Source organism: Numenius arquata, chromosome 2 (genome assembly GCF_964106895.1).
Source record: "Numenius arquata chromosome 2, bNumArq3.hap1.1, whole genome shotgun sequence".
In the NCBI taxonomy this organism is placed as follows: domain Eukaryota; kingdom Metazoa; phylum Chordata; class Aves; order Charadriiformes; family Scolopacidae; genus Numenius; species Numenius arquata.
Window position 1 is genome coordinate 16,648,058 of NC_133577.1, and position 26,539 is coordinate 16,674,596.

Here is a 26,539-nt window from a genome sequence, read left to right on the forward strand (position 1 = left end):
CTGCTGGTAAATGATGGAGAGTGGCTCCGCAAGCACTTCTGCCAGCTCCCTCAGTACCCTCGGGTGGATCTCATCTGGTCCCATAGACTTGTTTGTATCTAGGTGCTGAAGCAGGTCCCTCACGACCTCCCTTTGGATTACGGGGGCTTCATTCTGCTCCCCGCCCCTGTCTGCTAGTTCAGGGGTCTGGAGACTTAGGGAACCCCCTACTCTACTACTAAAGACTGAGGCAAAGAAGGCATTCAGGACTTCAGCCTTCTCCTCATCCTTTGTCACTACATTACCTCCCTTATCCAATAGAGGATGGAGGTTCTCCCGAGTCCTCTTCTTGCTATTAATATATTTATAGTAGTTCTTTTTATTGTTCTTAACATCCAAGGCCAGGTTGGGTTCTAGCTGGGCTTTGGCCTTTCTAATCTTTTCCCTACATAACTTTACTATACCTTTGTAATCTTCCTGAGTGGCCTGCCCCTTTTTCCAAAGGCCATAAACTCTCCTTTTTTCCCTAAGCTGTGACCATATCTCTTTGCTCAGCCAGGCTGGCCTTTTCCCCCGAAGGCTTGCTTTACAGTGCACAGGGATAGCCTGCGCCTGGGCTTTTAAGACTTCCTCCTTGAAAAACACCCAGCCTTCCTGAACATCTTTGCCCTTCAGGGCTGCCTCCCATGGGACTTTTCCAACCAGTGATCTGAAAAGGCTAAAGTCTACCCTCCGGAAGTCCAAGGTGGAAGTTTTGCTAACCCCCTTTCTTACCTCTCTAATAATTGAAAACTTGACTATTTCATGGTTGCTAAGCCCAAGATGGCCTCCAACCAACACATCTCCCACTAGTCCCTCTCTGTTTGTGAGCAGTAGGTCTAGTGAGGCACCTCCCCTGGTAGGCTTTCCTACCAGTTGTGTCAGGAAGTTATCTTCCATACACTCAAGGAACCTCCTAGCCTGCCTGCTCTCTGCTGTGTTGTATCTCCAGCAGATGTCTGATAGGTTGAAGTTCCCAACCAGAACAAGGGCTGGCGATTGAGAGACTTCAACCAGCTGCTTATAGAATACCTCGTCTACCTCCTCATCCTGGTTGGGTGGTCTATAGCAGACTCCCAGCACCAGATCTCCCTTGTTAGCCTTCCCCTTCATCTTTACCCATAAACACTCCACTTTATCATTGCTGGAATCTAACTCCATACAATCAAAACATTCCCTAACGTACAGAGCCACACCCCCGCCTCTCCTTCCTTGCCTATCCCTCCTGAAGAGCTTATAGCCATCCATCACAGCATTCCAGTTATGCCTATCATCCCACCATGTTTCTGTGATGGCGATTACATCATAGCTGCCGTGCTGCACAATGGCTTCCAGCTCCTCCTGTTTGTTGCCCATGCTACGTGAATTAGTGTAGATGCACTTAAGCTGGGCTCCCGATTTCACCCCCATCCTTGGTCCTTTACCCCCAGGCTCATTACCAGTGGGCCTGGTATTGTCCCCTTCCCCCTTCGATTCTAGTTTAAAGCCCTGTCCATGAGCTTTGCTAGCTCTTGGCCTAATACCCTTTTCCCCTTTTGGGATAGGGTTTTTCCATCATGCTCGAGCAGACCCGGTGTCCTAGAAATCAAGCTATGGTCTGTGAACCCAAAGCCCTGCTGGTAGCACTAGTTACAGAGCCATGCATTGATCTGCCTGATCTTCTTGTTTATCCAGTCATCGGTCCCCAAAAATGGAGGGACAGAGGAGATCACAACTTGTGCTCCTGAATCCTTGACTAGCTGTCCCAAAGTCCTGAAATCTTTCTTCATCGCTCTGAGACTTCTCCTTACTGGTTCGTCATTATCTACCTGCAAAATCAAGAGGGGGTAATAATCCAAGGGCCGTATCAGGCCAGGAAGCTTCCTAGTTATATCTCTAACACGGGCCCCAGCAAGGCAGCAGACCTCCCTCTGGGAAGGGTTCGGCCTGCATATGGGACCCTCAGTTCCCCTCAAAAGGGAACCACCTATAACTATTGCCCTCCTCCTCTTTTTCACAGAGGCAGTCTTAATATGTGGAGCTGGCTGCTTCAGCAACTCCCTGGACAAGCCTTTACCAGTACTTTTGATTCCCTCATCCTCTATCTCCAAAGGCTTGTACCTGTTCTGTACAGGCACCTGGGAAGGCAGGGGAGATGTGGAGGGGACTCTCTTGCTGCCCCGAGCAGGTACCTGTATTCACTCACCCTCATCCTCTCTTGCTTCCCTGCCTTCTGCCTGGTGACAAGAGGGCAGGGGATCCTCTACCTCTCGTGGAGCCTTCACCTGCTCTTTTTTCCCTGAGGATGGCAGGGTGCGGCTCCACCAATCGATTTCTTCAAAGAAGAAAAATATTTCACTTCAAAGCAATGTACAGTGTTAATGCACAATATGGGACAGCATGTAGTGGTCAATAAGGAACTTGGCACACCTTCTATATCAACAATAATGCCATGAAGATCAAAACCCAAAATACTATATTCAAAAAATCCTGATCTCCATAATAACCTGGGGGAGTTGGTCTTTCCTTGGCAGGTAAAATCCACAGATAAAATCCCCAAGTGAAAACCATTCACATATATATTTATTGAGAAACAAATTATTCTTTCTCTTATCAATTTGGAAATACTAACCTATAAAAATGAAGCTCACCAGTCTCAATCCTGACTACAGTCATGGAAATGAGTAAATAGGAGTGACAGGGGGTGATACAAACCGCTGCCGGAGGGAAAAATTTTGTAAATTGTACTTCTTCTCTAGGAAAAAAAAGACTGGAAAAAAAAGACTGAAAAGAAAAGATGGCTGATTAAGAGCTAGTGAGAGGCTTAGGAGGTTCAAATAGTCCCACCAGAACCAGATTAACACACAGTTATCCCTAACAACATGCAGAATCATTCATTCTTTATTGACTGAAGAAGACAACTGTCTCCCAAATTTCTAACAGGACTTCCTGTAGTACATTCCCTTTGAGTTTTTACCTCCAAGTACTGACCTTCTCCAATACTCTCCTGCCCATAAAGTCTAATGTGATCACAGTCTGAATTGATTTGGTAGAAAAGAATTATGACAAAGACCTTACATCGCAGGTACCCTTGAAGAACATCTTGCATATGTACTTCTAACTCTCACCACTAACAAAATGAAGCTCTCACTTCAACTCTACTATTAGGAAGTCCGAATAGCAGAAAAACATATTACAAGATTCCATTGTCTAAACAAAACAAAATGGTTTTTTGTCCAAGAGTATGAAGTAGGGTTTTATTTGATAAAAAAAAAAAAAAAAATCTGATAGCACAACAGCAAATATATCTCCTTCTGGATAATTCTTTCTACCTATTAAGTGACAGCAAGCCCTATATATCTTTTACAGCTATCCATATCTGTTGGAAGCTAAAAATAATGGTGCCTTTAGGAATTCTACCTTACCTAGTTTGTGAAAGATGACGTGAGGCACTTCTGTTCTGCACATTTTATTTTTACACTGCTTAACACTGCTGTTATTCCTGAGCCTGATTTATGGGTACCCTGGGGTACTCCTAGCCCCTTTTGATGTTGTTTCTACTGGAAACAGTTGACAAAAGCAGATCTCCCCTTGAGGATTGCACAGTTTTAGTATTTGTTTCAACTTTCAGCCGTTTGCTCAACCTATTAAGAGCTTCTTCAAAGACATAAAATAGCAACCCATCACCTTGAATGCTACAGAAAAAAATAAATGCATAAAGGCTGCCAATTCACGCTAACTCTGTTGTAGATAAGCAGAATATATTGGAAGGCATTACACTACATGGAATACCGCCTATGGACTTAGCATAACCCTACAAGGGTATTTGGCTCTGAAGTATTCCACTCTGTTGGTCAGAGCTGCATGAAAATATTAATATAAAATGTAAACCCAAGGCAAACAGAAAGTGTGCCTACTGTAAACTTAAGAATAAAAACCAGCGATAGGCTTAAACATTACTTCCATTTTGTATTTTTTCTATCTGCCATAGAGCACTCTACTCCTTTAAATGCAATTTTTATGAGCTCTGCAAAACTTGCTAAAACCATACATATGCCATGCCAAGACTCTTGGAGCTTAACTGCTCTGCCTGTGGTAGACTAACTGTCCATGATAAATGGACAGAAATAACAAGAGAAATGGTATATCTTGCTGCAAATAATATTTAAGAAATACATAAATAATAGCTAGTTGTCATCTTTTCCTGTTTAAATTTGTTCAGCAAGAAGGAAGAAAAATGTATTTTGAAGAACAGACACAGTTTTTTTACTGTAGTGAAGGTACTACAAAGTAATAGTTAATGTACCAAATACAGTTATTCTTCTTTTCCACCTGAATGCTATAGAAAGATGAAAGTATGTTTCCCAAAATGCTACAAACTGCAGAGTGCTCTAGTTCCTACTTATCAACTGTATTGGAGTATTAGAAAGTAATGGCCAGCACAGATACATATAATCACCTAAATGTTTAACTAAAGTTAAAAAGGTTATGGGTATTTGTGTAATTTCTTTGAGTTATATATAAATATTCCAAGAACACCACGTTGCAGAAAAGAACTAGAAACTCAAAAAACTGAGCAGACATTTCATACGTAGCCCAAGAATTTACAATGACCTTTGTGCAACACTGATAATTAGTTTTATGGTCTGGTCTGATGTCTAGCTCTTTGCAAAATGGGTTTATCTTTTACTATCCTTGCAACTGAAAAAAAAAGAAAATCAGGAATAGAAACTAAAATTTATTTTTTTAAATAGATTTGAAAATTAATTTGAAATTTAATTTGAAATTTAATTTGAAAATTATTTCGTTCACCCAAAGATATATGTGAAATTATATTTTAACAACTCACAAGACTGGCCATATAAAAAATGAAGCAGAGTAAGGTCTTCTGGGTACCACCTACAAATGTTTAATACATAAAACTGCATAATAGACTTTTATGACTTTAAAAATCCAACTTCTGAAAGATAATCAGCATTTAATGTAAGGATAAATTCCCAAAACTTTAGAGTTGTCATGGAAATGCATATCAATATTTTGATATGACGAGACAGAACAATTTTCTTCCTTTTTATTTTCTCTAACATTGCCTAGAGAGGAGGCTTTTAGACAAGTTTTTTAGATTTTTTCTTCTTTTTTTTTAATTTTTTTTATTTAAATAGAGAGGAAAGCCTAAGAAAAACACGGTAAGTTGTCAAGAACAGACAACTTTTCCTGCAGTCTAGAAATACTTTTGAGTTTTTGACAACACAGTGGCCCAGGTCCTGGAGATAGGTACTGTTTATCCCACAAAGCTCAGTTGTTAGTTCAGCAATTTCACCCCTTCATTGTACTTCATAGTGTTTGGTAACCTCTTTTTGATGCTTCCCAAACCCTTCCAAAGAGAATACTGGGACATGAATTAGCCTTTTCTATGCCATCTTACTGCTAGGATAAAAGGTATACTTTCATTGCAGGTCTAGTTTCAGCAATGAGTCTTTGGGTTTCACTTCAAGATTATCCCAAGCTGGCTGTGACAAAGAGCCAGGCTACCTATCACAGTACTCTATAGGACATCTGTCAATCGTTGCCATTTGGCTTGGGACCAGGGATGAGCCGTTGGACCTCTTTCATGTAGCTGTACAGACACATTCCAGGGCTCCGCACTGCAGGAAGCCAAATCGTTCTTCTTGTCCTGTGAATTGTTAGAAGGGACAGTAGAACCAGCCACTTTTAAGCAGTTTAGTCTGCACCCTTGCTGCAAAATGCTGAGGTACCAATTTGTCAGAGACTGATATTTGGCCTTTAAACTGTACTTAGGAGCCAGTCCTGTAAATACAGTGGGGAGGATGCAGCCAAAATCTGCTCTTTCCAGACGACAAACCATGTGAATCACTACAAAGTTCAAGTGTCCTTTGCAACTTCTCTCTTTTGACCAACAGCTATCATTTTGCAATTCTCTTTGGTATATACTTTCATATAAGGAAAATACATGACTCTGAAACCTGCACCGAGGCAGAGTCAAGGTACAATAACTTCATGCTACTTAACCAAGAAAGAGAGGAGAAGCTGACATAATACTGCCTGCTTCCTGCTGATTTCATCTTGTGCAATCCCACAGGCCAGTGCAAAAGACCTGCTCATGGGTGGGAGTTGGCTGCTGGAGTACTCTCCCACTCACTCTTGGGATAACTGATTTCACTGCCTCCTGCCAAACAATTAATTCCCTGACCTACAAGATGTACTGGGTCAGAAGAGTATTCTCCAGACATTTTGGAGAATTGAAGGGGATGCAACTGGTCTGTTTTTATAATATCTGCCATCTAATCCTATTCTCATGCCACAGGCTTCAGGGATCTTGCTATGATCACATAAAATCTGTCAGCCATTCAGAAAACTAAACCGAACTTTCATTATCTAAAAAGTATCTCTATGCTCCATAACAGAAGACAAACCTACATATGAACAACTGAATCTGCTACATAAAATAAACAGAAGACTGAAAGACTTGATATGTGCATCAGTAACTTCAAAGAACCTGTTGTCCCCATCATAGATAGATATCACCAGTAATTAAAACTTGTTAGTGCCTTGTCAGATGCTGAGGCACCCAAATCCTACCCTGTTTCTTAGAGTACTCATTCAGAACTCCTACAAACTTTTAGAAATAAAATACTTTAACATCACCTAATGGCATCTCAGAAGGGGTTTTGTAAGCTAGAAAGAATCTGAACACCATGAGGCCAACAGGAAGATGTGTCTACCTTCCCTGTTTAGTGTATAAATCCAATAAATTTATTCATAAATAAATATTCCCAGATTATGTGCTGAGCTAAAAGTCTACTGAAATTTAGGTGTCCCATAATTATTTGGCACCTTAATATAAATTAATGAGAACTGATATGCTTTTGGGATGTGTCAATAAATAGTCCCACTAAACTTCACTAGTAAAGTTTAAGAAGCCAATAGTTAGTCCTGGGAAAAGTTCAGCTCAGCAAATCCAGAAAATTAAGTCTTACCTCTTTCTTTCCCTTGGGATTTTACCACAAAACAGAGAAAAAATTACTGCTTCCTGAATATGAGTGAGTAGGTCTGTACTGAATATACCAATTCAGAAAAATGGCAATATATTCATTTCAAATTTGATTGAAATAATTATAACCAGGTATCACACCCCAGTAAGCATATTTATGGCTGTTGCTCTTCCCTCTTGTTCTTGGGAAAGGGAGAAAGCTGGGTTTAGAATGGGAACTTCGCATTATCCTTAATTACAGAGAGATTAATACTGTTGCATACCTACCATTGGAGCCAAGCTATCTAAGTAATTCAGCATGTATGCCTGCAAGGTAGTCTCTGAAAGAGACACACGGCAATGCTGTAATCCTGTATATGTGGGAATTGATGGACACCGTACTCTTCAGTGCACAATTATATTTTAATTTCTAACAAAGACTCATTTTCTTCAGCCAAATACTGTCAGCAATCAATCAGCTGCTATCAATGCAGTAGCAGGCAAGTACAACATAATATAATCATACTAGGTCTGGGACAGAATAGGAACAACCACCTATTATTTTCAATAGGAAATTTACTTCCAGGAATACGGCTTTTCTTCCCCAAAAAGATATCTCCTAACAGTTTCATTCACACTTCCTGCTATCCTATAAGATTTTTCTAAATTCTTTATTCTATTGGAAAACTCAGACCAATCAATAGCAATACTTACAGTGTATAACATGGTGTTAGTTTTGAGGTTCCACCTCAAAATATCTCCTAATCAGTAATAAATGTGTTTCAGGTAATTCTGAACAACAATGGTAGCTTTCTTTCTTGGGCAATTGTTTTTTAATCCATGCATTTGCAAGTAATGGTATTCTTGAATGTATGTGCCCAAATACCATGCGATAAGATGGATTACAGTATTTAAAAATGCAATAAACAAGAACACGAGAGCAGGTGCATCATAAGAAATTTTGCTTTGATTTATAAAACAAACAACAAAAAATTCCTTTCTTCAGGAACAGTCCGTCCCCCTCAAAGTTGTACTTTCATTCACTGGCTCTTAAATACGGATTAGCAGCAAAGATCTACACACACCACTATCTTGAGCACTTGAGGTTGTAGTTAGAACTTAAGCAGTCAGATTTCCACCTGCAATTCAACTAAGGTTCAAAAATATGAATTGCAATCATACCAGCTAAACAAAGAACACATTTGAAAGTGTGGCCCATTTTCTATCATGCTACCAGGGGAAAAAAGTGTTTTAAAAGGAAAACCAGCAGCAGCAAAAAAAAGCTCTTTGAAAGTGATAAGTACTCTGAAGCACTGAGACTGTGCATCTCTGACACTTTTTGTTGTACTTACCTAATATCTGTGCATGTTATACACGTGATAGAGCGACTGTTTGCTGTAACGAGGTTCAAAGCCACAGATGTTTCACTGTCAGTGGTTGGGTGCGCTCCACATTTAAAGTAAAACTCCTGAAACATTGAAGGAGAGATAAAGAGAAGATTACATACCCGCCGCTCACGTCCTCCTTTTATCTTAGGCTAACTGACATTTGAGACAACAGACAAATCACCACTGCCAGCAGAAAAGGAGGACAATCATTAGGAAAGGTTTACGAGGAATCCCTTGCAAAAATACCAGTATAGGTGTGTATTTTGTTCAGTAACTTCCCTAGCAAAGAAGATATCTACTTGTGTACTAATTTGATACCGGTCTGACACATTCTGGGATTTTCTAGATTTATAGAAAACAATTTACTTCATCTAAGTATAGTCATTAAAGGCAGAATAGTAAGCACTGCCACTATGCATTAATATTTCCACATATTTTTTTTTGTTGTTACAGATATTACCATTTTCTGAACTCTAAACCACAGAATTTTAGCTCCAAATTGGTAATGTCTAGCCTTGCTTTTGTGATGTTGGAAATCTATACTATATAATTTTACAATCATATTAAAGAGAAGCTCTAGCTCTCATGAGACACATATTACATTTGCAATTATATATTATTTTGTGTTTGAATTAAGTTGCTTTAGTCCATACCGCTCTATATAGCCTCTTAGACTCTTTCATTAGCATAATACTTTTTTCACAACTATGTGCTTTGTTCTCTTTTCCACTGCACCCCAGAGAAGGGCATACTAATCATGATGTGTATTGATAAGGTTTCATTATAAGAGATTGTTTTAAATGTCCGAATCGCTGTACGTATATGCAAGTAAAAGCAGTCTGAAAACACATGCTTTGCAATAGGAGCCACAGGTGACAGTTTGCAGTTCCTTTGTTCCCATGAGACCTTTTTGCGGTATCAAATTGTGGACGTTTGTAATGAAAACATTAAGACTGTTACAGGTGACGTGTGAATTGGAAGGAGGGAGTGTAAAAGCATCAGAAGAAATGACAAGAAGGCAGCACAAAAGAATGACAGGTGCTGATGGCATATTAAGATGGGATATTAAGATCACAGATGACTCTCAATACACCCAGAGAGAAAAAAGAAAAAAAAAAAAAAGAATAAACTGCAGCTAGAGAAAAAAACCCCACAGAGTCAGTGAATAAAAATCAGCAGTGTTTCCTAATCACTCACGGTGGTGGAACAGGATGAAAGAAAAAAAAGTACAGTCACAGTTCTTTAGAGTGCAAAAGTTACATCTGAACTCAGCCACATCCAAAACCCACCACCAATTAGGTGGCCTTTCCTATTGTCACCCCAATTTCCTAGCTAGACGTATATTTTAGTGTTTGCTAGTATATATGAATACAAGATAATGAATGTGGCTGAATGAAATCAGTTTTGTTTAATACAAAATGACCTTCCCCCTTTACAGCCTGGCACTGAGATTTATTATAATGCTGTACTAAAATCAGTCCAGAAAAAGCTCTTTCTCACTGCCTTGAGCCTTGCAGTAGGGAGTTCTTCGTCTGCAAAACAGCTGTCAATTACTGTGTTTTCTCAGTGGTGATCATTTAGACATAGTGTGTATTTCTACATGAGACGAACACAGTTCTATGCAGTAATACTTCTAAGGTGGAATCTGATGACTAGGATACGAGGAGTATTAATGCAACCTTCGTCCTAGGTTAGTCGATCCTGCTTCTCAGAGATGCGCTGATACATGCAATAGATTAAACACAAATGAAATATTCAAACTCCACTGTAAGTTAAGGACTCATTGTCTGAAGCATGTGCTAGTAGCAGTTTATTGAGAGAACTAAGAGGTAAGAGTATATTTTAATCGGAACCCTATTTTTGAAATGAAGTAATTTTTCACAGAACTTTTGAAGTAATCACCTGTACATACTTACATAGAGCTAACTTTTTAAAATAACTAAATCATCTTTCTGTCCTGTTCCATAAGATCAGGAAGTAGTCCCAAGCAAGAAAATATGCTTAAAGTCATCCTTAGACTATACTTTCCATCCTTTTTTCTCTTGTTCAAGACCCAGTTATATCAGCTCAGCTTGAAGCATTTTGGTAATTTAGAGTGAGTCAATGGAACTACACATTCATCTGGAATGAAACCTTAGACAATCTGTAATTTTAATTTATTTTCAACCTTTAAAAATGTATCCATTGATCTTTGTATTATTTGCTAATGGGTATTGGGGCTTGGGTTTTCTTTGCCCTTTAATTTGATTTTACTTTTGTTTGAATTAAATGGTAAGAAGGATTTATTTCAATGCAGGAGAAGTCTTGAAAATATCTCCTTGCTTCAGTACATCTTCTGCATACAACTAAGAGAATATTGAGAACTCACTATTCCAGAACAGATAATCTACGGGCAAGGAAACCTACAAAAGAAAAATAATTTTTTTATAAAATTACTTCCCCACTATAATAAAATTTTTTTTGGGTCACAAGCAAAAAGAAAAAGAGTAGTAAAGGAAGTAAGCTCTAAAACAATTGAAAAAGCTTTAGACTTAATTTATACTTGTTTTTCTACAGAGCGTCTGTTTGATGATTCTAATTGCTTTTGATAATACCTCACAATGGCTACAAGTTTCTCATCATGAAAGCTGTTTAATGAAGATGGAAGGGAAATAAAACGATACAATTCTTATTCCATACTCTAAGATGTATGGCATATTGCCTACAAGTTGGGGGGAAGCGAAGAAAATGAAAAAAGTCAAGAGTCATCATTGTGCTACACTGAAGTGCTACATTCCCAGAATACTTCCTCTATACCTCTGTTTATCAGCCCAAAAACTGCTTTAGGAAAATTCCTCCACTAATTACATTTACAATGTGCTTTGCTGTTGTTGAATGGAGAATATTATGGAATGTGAAAATACTATTTGAAATAACAAAAGAAAATATTACTGCTCTCCAAAAGCATTCATTGAAAGACTCCCTGCTTGAGTAAACTGCAATTAAAGAAACAGCAAATCTTAATATTAAATCCAAACAAACAGAGAGATCATTAAAATTATATAGAAAAAAAAGCCCTCAAGTTTACATGTCAAGTATTTGTTCAGAAGAAATCTTCAAGATTAAAGAATTAAAAAAGTCATTTATAACAAATGTGTTGAGACTGGCAGTACAGTAAAACTAACCCATTTATAAAATGTTTGTCCTTGCAAAAACAAAAGGTATCAACCCACACAATGCACAGTTCTATAAAATCAACACAACAGTCTACTTCTGCAGGCCTGAGACATCTGTGCTATGATGGGAGTTCAGAAATACAGGGAGAGATTGGAATCTGAAAAACACAGTATGCTGAGCGCCTAACAGTTTTGGCACAGTGTGGACTGCATTTCCACATTTTATATATTTTTTTTAATCATAGCAATACACATTCCAGTTGTTTGAAGGCTTTAAAAAGTCATGAACTCAATTAGGTTTCCAGTTGCAAATAAAAATTTATGTGGCCTGGTTTTACACATTGTGTAAATAAACGATCCACAAGTATTTATTTGTTATATAGGATACATTTACAAGATTACATTTTAGACATACAATTTGAAACCAGTTGTGCTAAAGATGTCTTCACTGATGATGGTGCATTTTCCCAGTATGATCCCTTCTGCTGTTTACCAGTTCCCAACAGCCCCGAGAAGCCAGTTCTCTACTGGGTTTGGAATGGATTAGCAGAAGGCATCTACCCAATTCCCAGAGAGTGAACATACTTCTCGTTACGTAAACACAATCCTTTGATGCCGGGGCATATACGTATGAAGTTATGAAGAAAGATAACTCATTATCACAAGTTGCTTCAAAACTGTTTCCAGCAATGAAATTGCTGAGAGTAAAATAAAAGTGGGAAGAGCTTAGCCACTTCTCAGGAGGCATATAAATGTAGCTATTCTTTTATCTAGTCTTTCACCCAGTGTATGATAGCCTAAAGAGGGAAATCTGCTGGATTATTTAATCTAAAACATTGTATGTTCCAAGGTTAGTCTCCAAACAAGTGTAGAGACCATGGAGCCAGCAAATTTAGAACTAATCCTCTAATTTTGCCACAGAACGTCACACTTACAGAACCAGTTGTTACTTCTTAATGTTAACATCAAAATCAGAAAATCGGAGAATTGTAGGGATTGGAAGGGACCTTCAGAGATCATCTAGTCCAACACTCTGCCAAAGCAGGTTCACCTAGAGCAGGTTGGACAGGAACGCATCCAGGTAGTTTTGGAATAACTCCAGAGAAGGAGACTGCACAGCCTCTCTGGGCAGCCTCTTCCAGTGCTCTGTCACCCTTAAAGTAAAGAAGTTTTTCCTCATGTTGAGATGGAATTTTCTGTATTCCAGCTTGTGTCTGTTGCCCCTTGTCCTGTCACCAGGCACCACTGAGATAAGTCTGACTCCATCCTCTCGACAACCGCCCTTTAGATGTTTATAAGCATTGATGAGGTACCCTTTCAGTCTTTTCTCCAGGCTAAACAGACCCAGGTCTCTCAGCCTCTCTCTAAGTCTCTCTCTACTTAAATTCTTACACTATATGAGACAATACTTTCAGAATTTTAGCCTTATAATAAAAACAGACCCTTACAGAATAACATGAAAGTGATGGGCAAAAATTTATGCAGTCTACATAGCTCTCTGACCACCTCTAAAATACTTTAAAATAGCAGAAATCACACTATTCCTCCTTTCTGCACCAGTGCTCTCACTTGGTACAAAAGTTTCTGATTAATATTTTTTTTGTTAAGTATTTCTGTTCAGCAATGAGTAAGTCAGTCAAGAAATTAATGCGAAAATCGAGACAAAATTTAGTGCTTTTCTTAGTCTTGAAAGTGAGTAGTTTTATGGTCACCTTCTACTGCAGTGAATATCTTTAGATAATTTTCTTGCCTAAAGGCATAGGTCCCATGAAATTGCGAACATTCTATTTAACACTACAAATGTCTTCCTTTGGCAGTGTATCTGATAGATTGTTATTCAGAGAAGGGAGCAGGCATTGCTCTAACATACTTTGTCATATTCTTCACTCCTGTTATGGCTTTTGTGTTACGCAACATCATAAAAAGTGCAAGGCGGAAGAAAAGGTCCAAAGATACATGGTCAGTGTTAGCTACTTTTTATGAAACTCAAGAAGAAAATGTTCAAATTTATTTAAAAAAAAACACAACCTTGTTTGATATTTTATGAAAAAAGAAAAAGAGCACTTCTCCCTAAATTTTGTCTTTTCAAACAAAGCAGGAGCTTGCGTACTCCTTATGGCTGATGAAAAGCAAATATATACAACAAATACACATGCGAATACAGGTTCCTAACCCTGCTTCTCATTCACTGCTGTGTAAATTGGTTAAAAATCCTAAGGAAGAACAGGCTTTGAATTTCTTATTCCCTTTTCTTAATAAGCTACAGAACAAGGCGGGGGCCCTATGGTATTTTTCCCCTGAATTACCCACAGATATGTTTACTTAGGACTGACAGGCAAAGCCATTTATTAATATGTGTTACAGCCACTGAAGGTGTAGTTTTTACTTTTCAAATTATCAGCATTCTTAAATCTCCCTTCATCTATATCACCATAATTATTCCCCTGAATGAGAGAAAACTTCAACGCCGCTGTAGCATGCTCCTGTGATAATGCTTCATTTCCTTATCCAACTGAAAAATTAAGTTGATATGCAGCGGGTCTGAGGACAGATTGAAAGAAACTCACTTCAGAACAGCTGTGGAATCAAACACTTTTTCTAGGATGTTCTGGGAAAGACTGGGTTCAGCTCTGAGCAGAGGCATTTTAAGGTTCCCACATAGGAGAAGAACTGCAAACAGTGGCTTTCCAGGACAAAGGAATATCTCTGGTGAAAAAAAGTATCTGTAAAACGTCACAGTTCACATATAGAAGAGGCACATCTTTTAAAGTTACATAAGTAAAAAGTGCTAGAAAAGCTGTTTGAATTACACTGGCTAACTAACATGAGGAAGGCTGTACTGCCCAAGAATAATTCTTGGAGATTACCGCAATCAAGTCTTAAATGATTTTGTGATAAACTCATGAATGAGTTGTACATGTAAGACTTCTCCACTTTCTTCTTTGAGCCAACACTATTTTCACTAGCTCTGGTTACTGGAAGAGATCTTCCTCAAAATAGTGGCCTGTGCTAACAACTTCCCAATTCCTCTATGCAGCTCAGCAGGTACTGCCAAAAAACCAAGAAGGTATTGAGCATTGTGAGCATCACCTTGTATGAATTATTTGGTGATTACTACTCTGCGTGGTTTGTTTTTACTAAGTAATAACTCTGAGACCTAAACAACTGTTGAGATCACAGGAAGAAAAGTATTAACCATGAATCAAATTTTTGCAATATAATTGGGTTGAGTCAAAAAACACATAAATAAAACAAAAGCATTCTTATAGCTACCTAAATTTCAGAGATTCTTCTGCTTCTTTTATGTTTGGAGTTCATCTGGAACTGTTATTGCAACTCTTGTAGCTGAGAAACTAACCTGAGGTTATACTTCTGTCATCAGCACTCCTTTCTTTTAAGGTGATGTCCATTCACAGAATCACAGCCTGGTCAGGGTTGGAAGGGACCTTCAGAGATCATCTAGTCCAACACTCTGCCAAAGCAGGATCACCCAGAGCAGGTTGGACAGAAACGCATCCAGGCAGGTTTTGAATATCTCCAAAGGACACTCCACAACCTCTTTGGGCAGCCTCTTCCAGTGCTCTGTCACCCTTAAAGTAAAGAAGTTTTTCCTCATGTTGAGATGGAATTTTCTGTGTTCCAGCTTTTGCCTGTTGCCCCTTGTCCTGTTGCTGGGCACCACTGAAAAGAGTCTGGCCCCATCCTCTTGACACCTGCCCTGCAGATATTTATAGGCATTGATGAGGTCCACCCTCAGTCTTCTCCAGGCCGAACAGACCCAAGTCTCTCAGCCTTTTCTCATCAGAGAGATGCTCCGTTCCCTTGATCATCTTTGTAGCCCTCAATGGGCTTTGGGTCAGGCGAAATACCTGGTGAAAGCTATCAGCGCACAGGCGGGTTAACCTGGATTCCTCAGAGCCAGAGCCCAGAGGCCAATCCCCCTGCCTCCCCCACATGGCAGCCCACCTTGCAGACACCAAAAAGGCCCCCACTGAGCAGACAGCTGCACACCCGCTGATCAGACACTGACAGAAAGCCCTCCCCGCTGCCATGGCCTCAGTCTCTCAGCCGGGCCCAGACTGCCTGCACCCCACTGGCAGCAGCCCTCAGGCCCGCCCGCCATCATCTTACCTTCAAGAATATTTCTTTCCTACTTGAGGTCCCAATCAAAATCAAACCTCCTCTCTGGGCATTTCCTGTGATTCATAAATTCTATGCTTGATCATGGTATCAATACTGTAAAAACTCATCTAAAGGGCAGCTGACTTCCCTGAGCTGGGCAGTGCCGTTGCCCCTCGGGCACCGCTAGCGGGATCACCTCCTAGGCAAACTAGCAGTAGATACAGCTTCCATGGACTGCCTCACTGGTTACGGACAAACATAACTCATTCTGAAGGAAAGGATTTGTACACAGTATTAGACCAGCCTTCAAGCTGCAGCACAGAACTCCTTAAAAGAACATTTCAGTGTTAAAGAAATATAGAAATTGATCACTACAAAAAGTGGAATAACTGTGTGATTCTAATTCTCTATTAAGATAAGCAGAACAATAACCATGGTTATTAAGTGACAGTGGATTCGAAGGACCTTAGCATAGATTTTTTTTTTAGGAATACTGTGACATGAGTATTAAAGATATTGGTCACTTTAATCATTTGCATACCAATACCAAAACAAATCTTTCAAAAAGCATATTCACTAAGACAACATTTCTTTGCCATAAAAAAAATCTTAAAGTAATTTTTCTATTTGAAAGAGAAGATTCTGTGAAAAACTCAGCACCTGATCTGGGACCTACATATTCAGAATGGAATCAGAATAATCAGCAAGAATGAAAATAAAAGAATACCACCAATACCAGCATATTTTATATACATCTCCACAAATATTTCCCCAGCCTTTACACTTTCAAATCCACAGAATCTCTGCAGTAGAACATGCAGCAGGAGAACAGCATTGCAGTTCATGGACACTGCTAGAAGTGTGAGCTTTGAAAGAAATGCCTTTATAGGACGCAAGGATAAAAACTGATATCCCAGAAGAGATCAAATATTATACAGTAAGCCTTGTTAATATACTGTTGATAATTAAGATGACCTCAAAGATAAGTTGAAACATCTTTTGATGTGAAGAATGACAATAAATTGCTGATATATTACATTTCAATGTCTATAAGTATATATTTATTTAATTTGGAAAGAGACAAAAGCAGCATAAAAATGTTGAAGTAATATGAGCATCTCTCTAATACCTGCCTTCTAACTGAACTCCATTGCCCTTCTCAAACTGCCTCTGGCTAAGAAGAAGAAAGATCTGTTATTCACAATAAAAGCTCTTTATGATGAGTATCCTTTGCCAACTCTTCACTGAGGCTGTCAGAGTATGCTTGGTCTCAATGAATACACCAATTTTGACCTGTGTGAAGGATGAGGGAGGGAGGAAGTTAACTTTTTAAATTATTATTAAGATTTTGAGACAAGCATCAGTTTGGGGCAGAAATGTTCCTCTCCTGCATTTTTCCAAACTCTTTTCTGTTCAGCAGTAAGAGTTGCAATCTAAATATACCTAAGTGACTAAAAGACTGGTATTTCAGAGGAAAAAAAAAAAAAGCATCGATACATCTTTACAATATCTCCTTTCTACTCTTGGTCAACTATAAATAAGTTCATGTAAGAAACTCATTAAAAACGTACAGTTCCAACTTGTGTCAAACACATTCACAATGTCTTTTATTCAGTTGAAGATATCAAAACCGATTTGTTGTATATCAAATATTTGAACAGGTAGCCTAAGATATGGAAAGTATTTTGAGTGTAGTAGGATTATGGGATGGGAAATGTACATGTTATTCATAATTTTTTAAAAGATCTAGTGTTTTAGTCCTGACCAAATCACTCAAAGCAAAGTTTTAGGCATATAAAAAAAGGTATCTAAAAACTCATCATAAATGTTTTTCTACGAGACATTTTCGAGGGCTATAAAATAGCACAGCCTCTATTCTCATCACACCCAGATCCAACTTTTATCCACATTCAATAAAAAAACTCTGAAATCAAAACCCACAAACAAACAGAAAACAATCTTTTATTTAAGTATAAATTCCCCTTGCCAATGGACAATATTTCTATCCTTCATTTTTCCAGAATTCACTAGAAGAACAACAGAGATATTGTTCAAAAATTAATTATAGGCCAGCTATAGTTACCATTCAATTTTAACCAGCAGTCTAATGTGATATAAATAAGATTATTAATGATTGAAAAGATCTTACTATCCATTTCTGAGGGAGCCATCAGTTATTTGTTTGTGATTTTCAGTGATTTATACCAATAAGGTTGTTTTTGTACAATGATGCATACATCTTGCATATCTATTGTCTGCACTACAAAAAAACCGAACCAGTTATTACTTTTCAGTTAATAATTTGTATTAAAATTCAAAAAGAGGAGATGGATACAATTAAGACTCAAATAACTGGCATAATGGATTATTAACTATACAAGGTTATAATGACATCTGGCCTCTGGAGATAAGGTGCAACTATAGTTTCATGGGAGTTGTGTGTACAAGAAAAGCAACAAGAAATGCAGTACTTATCACCTATTATTCTTTCCTTGTCCACTAGAAGAGACAGTGGAAAAAAGAGCACAAACGCCTTGGGAATCCCTGAGCTGCTGCTGTTACCCAGACAATACTATTTCAATCACCCAGGAAAGCACTCTGTGTGAAAGTGACTTTTATAATTTTTAACAGCAGCATTCCTCATTTACTTTGCTTGTCTAAAGGCAGCCACACACCATACTTGCTTCCTTTCTCTGCAAGTGGTGGCTCAGACAATCCTGTCACTAATTCTGCTGTCATTCCTTCGAGTAGCAATATTTCCATGACGCAGACAGACTGAACAGGACTCCAGCATGATCCAGATTTTCTATCACCCATTTTCTCATAGTGTAGGCAAAGAAATGAAGGCTGTAGGGCATCGTGTTTCCTTATAAAACGGATCTTTGCCTGGAGTGTTTTCTCATAGTGGAATCAAAGGCCCTATAGATATTTAGCCAGTCACCAGAAATACATAAATAACATGCCTCAGGTACTGTAATGTCCATTATATGTAAAGATACAGTAAGATAGCTGCAAGTAAACAACTTTTCAATGAGATTTGCTATGCTTTCATATAAAATAACATGAAAGGTTTACACCTTCCTTGCCCTGAAAGAGTGCAAACTCTCCCCTTCCCCTCTCTGCTCCAAACTTTTTTCATCCATATTTCATTTCGAAATACAATCTCTGAACAACACTAACTCATGGGCTGAACCAAGACTGTAGTTGTCTTGGTTAATAAATTATTTTTAATTGTATAAATTAATTTTATTATATAATAAATGAAATATTAAATTACCTAGCTCAACCTCTGGAGCCCAACCCAAATTGTTCTGTTGAATTTGTTCACCAGGTTTCAGCATGTATGAAAGTAGTTTATTTTGGAAAAGTTTCTTTGAATTACTTGAACCACAGCAGAAGTCTCAGTTTCAGACCAGCTACTTAGAATGTATTATAATCATCGTATCCTGAACATCAGTGCTGATTTCTAGGACTTAACTTTCCCATCAGCCTCTTTTAAAGTAGGATCCAACTGTTTAAATTTGTTATCAAGTGTTTCCTGTAGAGAATCAATCCTTTACTTTGAGCTTAATTTCCTCTGGCAATCAGATTTGAATTTTTATGTGAGAGTAAGCCACAAAAAGGGCTCAAGGAGGGAAGAAACTCAAACACTATATGATATCAGATCCTCAGGCTGTGCTTCTTAAGGCACAAAAAGTTGTTCGCAATTACAGGTTTGAGTGATTTGTTTCTTTTCCAGCCATGCTAACAAGCATTTGGGGTAAAGATAGTGATCAAGAATTCAAAATGTCTACAGAATAAATCTAATATGTTAAGCAGCAGGACTCCCATACCTGAGCTGTAAATATTGCACAGGTGAAATTATGTTGTAAGGTCTCCCAAAGAATTTCATTTCGAGCTTCAGAGAAAAGCCTGCAGCGTTAACAAATCACAAATATCTAAGTAAGTAAACTACATCATTTATTTAACTAGCTGCTACCTTTCATGAGCATTCTATATGACACAACCAGTTCCATGGTCTAGTCTATAAATATTGCTATGTTTCTGCAATATATGCAGTAGATTCCCATCCATCTGTTCCTATAACAACTGAAACATTTACATTTTTTCATCCTTTGATATCAAAGGAACCGGTCAGGTTCAAAGCTTGGAAAAAAAGGTTATTTTAACCCAACAGCCATCTTAAAAAATGACTGTTATTTTTGGTTTTAGGTTTTCAGCCTTCAGCTAATATCACCAATGTCCTAAAGCCTCACATCCATCCATTAACCATATAGATGATCTACAAGTCTGTAACATAGCTGAAAGGCTGTACTAAGACAACTTTCATTTAGCACTAAGGCTGCCTCAGGGGGAGCATCAGTATTTATGTGAGGATGCTGGGCAGACAGAATTAGGCTGTAATACCACAGGAGTGGCTCTTTGCCTCATCTCTGCATCTCAGCTTTGAAAACTTTGACAGTTTGTTCTGTCATCTTTCCAATGGCAGCCATAGATCAGGATATGAATGAGAGCAAACCAGCCAAGACACTGCCCAATTATGTTGGGAACTGCAAGAGAAGGGAGGAAGTGGCAGAAGTGTTATTCTCTCCCTCTGTAGAAGATATGCTTGCCTTTTGCTCTGAGGACTCAAAAATGTACTAATGAATGTTTGGCACCTTCTGAATATTCACTGAACAGACAATGGGTTTTTTGACGTCTATTTCCCACCCACCAGCTTGCTGTTTTTCTTTTGAAGTGTGTTCCTTGCCCTGACTGCATTCTGTTAGCACAACTATAGTTATGCTGTCCTTAAGTCTTAATCAAGTTTACTGAATTACTGGGGTTTATTCTCCTGATATTCTCCTTTCTACAAAGGTGCTGAAGGGCCAGTCTTGTGTCCCACCTATATACGCAGAAGTAACATCTAACCCACATCGAGCAAGACACAGTAAACCCAAAGATTTGGAAGAATTCTGCAAAATTTTTCCCAATAATTATTTTTCAGCTTTGTCCAGTTGCCAGAGTTGATGGGATTGAGAGTAAATTTAGATGGGTTTGTTTAATTTGTCTTCTCTCTCCTGAACCTCTGGTTTAAACCTTTTATTTCTACATGGACTGAGCAGTCAGATGGAATAGTTGTGTTGCATCACACCCAGTGAAGCTTTCTTAACACAAAAAGCAACCAAACAAAATACCTTGCATGATGCCCAGAATATATAAGTAGAAAAGGAGGAATCATGTCAAATATAGTCACATGAATAGACAGAAGCAAATAGTTCATTCATATTGCCATCATCCAAGGAGGGAAAAGGACTACATATATGTTTAGTTCATTTTATTGATTTCAGCTAAGTATAATCTGTACATAACTCCTTACACAAGGAGCATTGTAATTGTTTCTTCCACTTCTGTGAAATGAGATAAAAACATTTCATTAGTGAGATAAGCATTCTAGATAATGTTTTAAAAAGCAAGATTTGAAATATATCTAGTAGAAACACCTCCTAACAACCCTGTTATAATTTTCAATACATAAATGCACAATTAGTTACTTCAAACTTATGAAATACAAATAAGTGTCTAATGTTTTACATGACTGGTACAATAGAAAAAAATGCATACAGGGTTGTTATGGAATTGAATATACAACTATCTAATAAAATGGCATTATACGCTGAAGTCTTGCAAAAACTTTCCCCAGTGGTTCTTACAAGTTAATAGAGGTTCTTGAAAGTTACAGAGGGCTGCAGTAAATGAAGCGGGAATAGGGGACAAACAAACAAAAACCACAAAAAAACCCACCAAAAAAAACTCTTCTCCTTGGCTAATCTTGTACTGCAAAACTCGCTAAAATCCTAGCAGTAAGCTGAGTTTGTTCTCTGGCATTTAGTTTAATGTTCTCTGTTTCCATTTCCCATGCTACCTATAGTCTCTAGCATTTAAAAAAAAAATAATAAAAATGAAAATGCAGCAAATAAGTTAAACAAGCATTTCACACAAACTTATTTCACGTGGATAGCAGTACAGAAGCAGCCAACATTTATCAGTAGCTGACAGCACAGTATCTGATTTGAAAAGATATTTTCTATTATTAAAAACAGAAAGATGTGGACATTTTTCCTTTGACACAATTTAATACATAGACATATTATCTAGTGTAGATGGCTATTTGCATAGCTTTAATATAACGCTGGTGGTGTCTTGATAGACTGTTTTCACTAAAGTGACTCAATTAGGTTTTCCCAGCAAACTTGTATCTATTTACACTGCCTTCATTGTAAAAACAAGCAGAAAAAAAAAATAAAACTGTTTTTTCCCAAGTTAAAAAATTGTATCCAGGGAGAATACGGCTACATCCACACTAGCAAATGTCTTATTGTTAAAGAACATCCAAGAGCATTTCTGGGTGACTGAACAGAGTCATCCATACAGCTGCAGTGTTAGCAAGCAAGATCCTTGACAAGCAGAGTTCAAGAGTGGGCACACCCAGGTGCAGCTCTTCGTATGTGGTTTACATCCCTGTCCTGGGGACTGAGAAAACTTAGCAGCTGCAGATAAGCCATGCTGTGCCACTTGGCCTTCAGGTATGAAGATTTTTACTAGAAACGCTGGACCAATTTCCTCTGGTCTTCTGACCAGGCAGGCAACTACGGGCAGAACTCTTCTGCCCTTCTGTATTGCAAAACACTTTCTGCTCCTTGATTTTACTAAGTAGTTTTCTAGCTGTAGAAATAGCTTCCACACAAGGCTACATTCTCCATTTGACATTTTATTCAGATATCTATCTTACAAAGCAAATAAAATTGCCAAAGTTTTAACTTGAAAATTACCTCAAGAATGTATTTCTGAAAAAAAAATATTTTAAAATGTGTTTATTATTAAACCACTTCAACTTTATGTAAGGAAAACCAATAATTTAAAAGATACAAATGCATGACCAAAATCATTGCCTTGTAATGGGCTACCAGGAAAAGAACAGAAAACCAGAAAGATAGACGTCACCATGGACATTAAAAGAATTGTCCAGGTGCATTGTCTTATTCACAAAATTTCAAACACACTTAGCCAAGTCCCTAGTGCTGTAAATATACGAATGTTCATGTATTTACAGCAGTGGGAACTAACTCACTAACTCACGCTGTCCAGAGCACTAGCAGTGCTCTAGCAAAATAACCACTGGAAATTAAAATAACTGCTGGAAATTAAAGCTGCCCCTGACTTACAGGTATGTGGTAGCAGAGCCAAACGCAGAGATACTGATCTGTTTGGCTTAAGTTCCCTGTGTAAGATGTACAACTTGTGGAGGTTACTGAGCCAGCAAGATGAATTTGGCCTCATGAATGTTGTGTTCACACAAACATAACAGGTCTATTATAGCATTTGTTATGACAAATCTTTTTTCAGACTCCAAAATTGTCACATAGATGGCATAAGCAATTAAACAGCTAGCATTTGCCAAATCCTGCCATGCTCTTAGCACTGCCTTTGCTGTTTCCTGATGGCTGTTCTTTCTGTACAGGCATTATCTCATTTAATAGCAGCAGTGTTCACTAGGAAAGCTCAAAACTTGAAAATGAACTTTCCATCACATATCAAGTACATTTAATAAAATAATCCCTTCAGGGTAATTAGAAGTTAAAATGAGAAATACATTTGTATGGAAAACATACACACTTCATTTAGAGGTGCAGTTGTGTAACATTATAAAAATGCACCCTTCCAATTTCAGACAGACATTACAGCTGGGTGTTGGATGTAGTTTTGCTTTGCTTTTCCCCCCTCACATGTTTACAGTTTGAACTTATTTAACTACTATCTCACTATAACCCACTCTTGAGGAAACAAAACCCATCACCTCTAAATCACTACTTCCCATAGCAAAGGAGTCCAGCTTTTAATATGACAAGTAACCTTCCTTTTTTTTTTTTTTCTTCAAGATCCATAACATGACCTTCCATAGCAACACCTTGGAAAACACACACATTTATACAAAGTAGAAAACCTGAGTTCAGCTCTTTCCTGAACAAACAGAGCTCCTAACTCAGCTCCTAGAGAGTGGGTATGCAACTGCATTCCTACAGACACAAATACATAGTTCACATGCTCCATATTTTACCCAGTCTGTCATGCAAAAATGCTTAATTAGCACAGAGAGCAGGGACTGGAACTCAGGACAGTACAGCCTAGTACAACCTGGGGACAATACTTAACTACACTCAATGCTACTGTCTGAAAAAAAAACTCCAAAACCCCATGCCCACTTTCTCAAACAGTCCCCTGCATACTGCTCCACAGAAACCACACCTACTCTAAGTCACAGGCCAAATAGTGGTGGTGGTGCCCTTCTGCAGTACATCGCAGGTAAAGCACCCTTTCCTCCACAGACTAGATTAAATAGTCCCAACTATTTTACTTAAATGAAAAGACAGTTCCTGCTGAAAATTAATTCCAGAGAAGCGCAAACGTCCTCTAACCTATGCTGGTTCAGACCCCCACGCTGACTGCTACCAAGAAGCAGAGCCAGGAGCAAGCTGTGGGCTGGGTGTCTGCCTTGCTGAAGGCTGGCAGACCAGTAACACTGCAAGTTTTTCCAGAGTACAATTTGCTCGCTCTTGAAGAACATAAATTTATGTACGGTAAGACATCACAAATATAACACACCAGTTTTTTCATGAAATTGAACGACATTTCCAACTGTATCACTCTCGTACACCCAGGGATCTGAAAGGGGCTCTAATGCAAATTCCTGCAAGACACCCTGAAATTCCCTGCTCCAAACCTGGGCAGGCAGCAAGTCCATCCTAACGCTGCTAAGAACAGGCTAGCATTCTCTACAAATATGAAAAATAAGTAAAAAAAATGAACACAGAACACTACTTCATGCAGGAATGAGCTTTTTTTTTTTTCCCTAAGAAAATCTTTTTGCTACAGTATGCCATCTCCTAGGTAACCCACACTGTTTATTCTAAGCCCTTCCCAATCACAGGAGCTTTCTAAATAACAAAATGAAAAACAGGCCCTCAAGAAGCATGTTCCAAGACACTAGTTATTTAGTTCTTCTTGAATATATTTATCTGACACACAGGGGATTTTACAGTCTTTAAAATAAAAACAAAACATATGTGGTAACAGGGAAAACAGTGTTACTTTATAGGTAGTGGCAAGTATTATGCTAATTCATGTTGGTTATTTGTTTTTAAAATGTTCTAACATTCTTCTAATTTTTGCCACTTGGTTTTTGATGGTTTTTTTGGGGGGGCGGAGGGGAAGAGGGGACGTTCAGGGTTTTGTTTTTTTCTTGCGGCAGGGGGATGGTAATATGGACCCAATGTTTTCCAGTATGGTTCTTCTCATGGAATCATAGAATTTTTTAGGTTGGAAGGGACCTTTCAGATCACTGAGACCAACTGTTAACCTAACCCTGCCAAAACCACCACTAAACCACATCTATCTGTCTTTTAAATATCTCCAGGGATGGTGATTCCACTAGTTCCCCAGGCAGCCCGTTCCAATGCCTGACCACCCTTTCAGTGAAGAAATTTTTCCTAAACCTCCCCTGGTGCAACTTGAGGCCCTTTTCCCTTGTCCTATCACTTGTTGCTTGGGAGAAGAGACTGACCCCCCAGCTCTCTACAACCTACTTTTAGGTAGTTGTAGAAAGTGATAAGGTCTCCCCTTAGCCTCCTTTCCTCCAGGCTACACAACCCCAATTCTGTCAGCCGCTCCTCATAAGACTTGTGCTCTAGACCCCTCACCACCTTCATTGCCCTTCTCTGGACATGCCCCAGCAGCTCAATGTCTTCCTTGTAGTGAGGAGGCCAAAACCAGACACAGTACTTTGGGTGCAGCCTCACCAGTGCTGAGTAGAGGGGGATGATCACTTCCCTAGTCCTGCTGGCCACACTACTTCCGATACAGGCCAGGATGCTGTTGGCCTTCTGTTTGGCCAACACCTAAAGGTCCTTTTCTGCCAGGCAGCTTTTCAGCCGCTCTTCCCCAAGCCTGTATCACTGCATGGGGTTGTTGTGACCCAAGTGCAGGACCCAGCACTTGGCATTATTGAACCTCATCCCATTGGCCTCGGCCCATCGATCCAGCCTGTCCAGATCCCCCTGCAGAGCCTTCCTTTGCTGAAGCAGATCGACACTCCTGCCCAACTTGGTGCTGTCTGGAAACTTACTGGGGGTGCACTCAATCCCCTCGTCCAGATTGTTGATAAAGATATTAAAGAGAACCAGCCCCAGTACTGAGCCCTGGGGAACACCACTTGCGGCCAGCCTCCAACTGGATTTAACTCCCTTCACCATCAATTTTTGGGTCTGACCATCAAGCCAGTTTTTAACCCAGCAAAGCATATGCCCATCCAAGCCATGAGCAGCCAGTTTCTCCAGGAGAATGCTGTGGGAAATGGTCTTAAAGGCTTTATTAAAGTCCAGAAAACAACATCCACAGCCTTTCCTTCATCCACTAACTGGGTCACCTTATCACAGAAGGAGATCAGGTTTGTCAAGTGGGACCTGCCTTTCATGAACCCGTGCTGACTGGGGCTGATCACCTGGTTGTCCTTCATGTGCTGCACAATGGCACTCATGACAATCCTTCCCATAACCTTCCCAGGCACCTTCCCAGACTGACAGGTCTGTAGTTCCCCAGGTCATCCTTCCAGCCCTTCTTGTGGATGGGTATCACATTTGCTATATGGCAGTCAGCTGGGACCTCCTCAGTTATCTGGGACTGCTAATAAACGATAGAAAGTTGCTCGGTGAGCAGATCTGCCAGCTCCCTCAGTTCCTTGTACATATACTTTGCATACATATTTTAAAAAAAAAAAAAGTTATGGCTTTTACAGCTACTTAAAAAACTAAATATTTTGAATTAAAGTTTATTTAAACCGCACAATTTTT

The 26,539-nt window shown here is 38.9% G+C and overlaps 1 protein-coding gene across 1 annotated transcript in view; it reads right to left on the reverse strand.

The window, feature by feature from the left end:
- The window catches only part of PRKN (parkin RBR E3 ubiquitin protein ligase), a 606,958-nt gene that overhangs the window by 369,745 nt on the left and 210,674 nt on the right, over positions 1 to 26,539 (reverse strand). Inside the window, exon 6 of the mRNA XM_074144656.1 lies at positions 8,341 to 8,456. Within this exon, the coding sequence (XP_074000757.1) occupies positions 8,341 to 8,456 (116 nt within the window). The remainder of the gene's footprint in view (positions 1 to 8,340; positions 8,457 to 26,539) is intronic.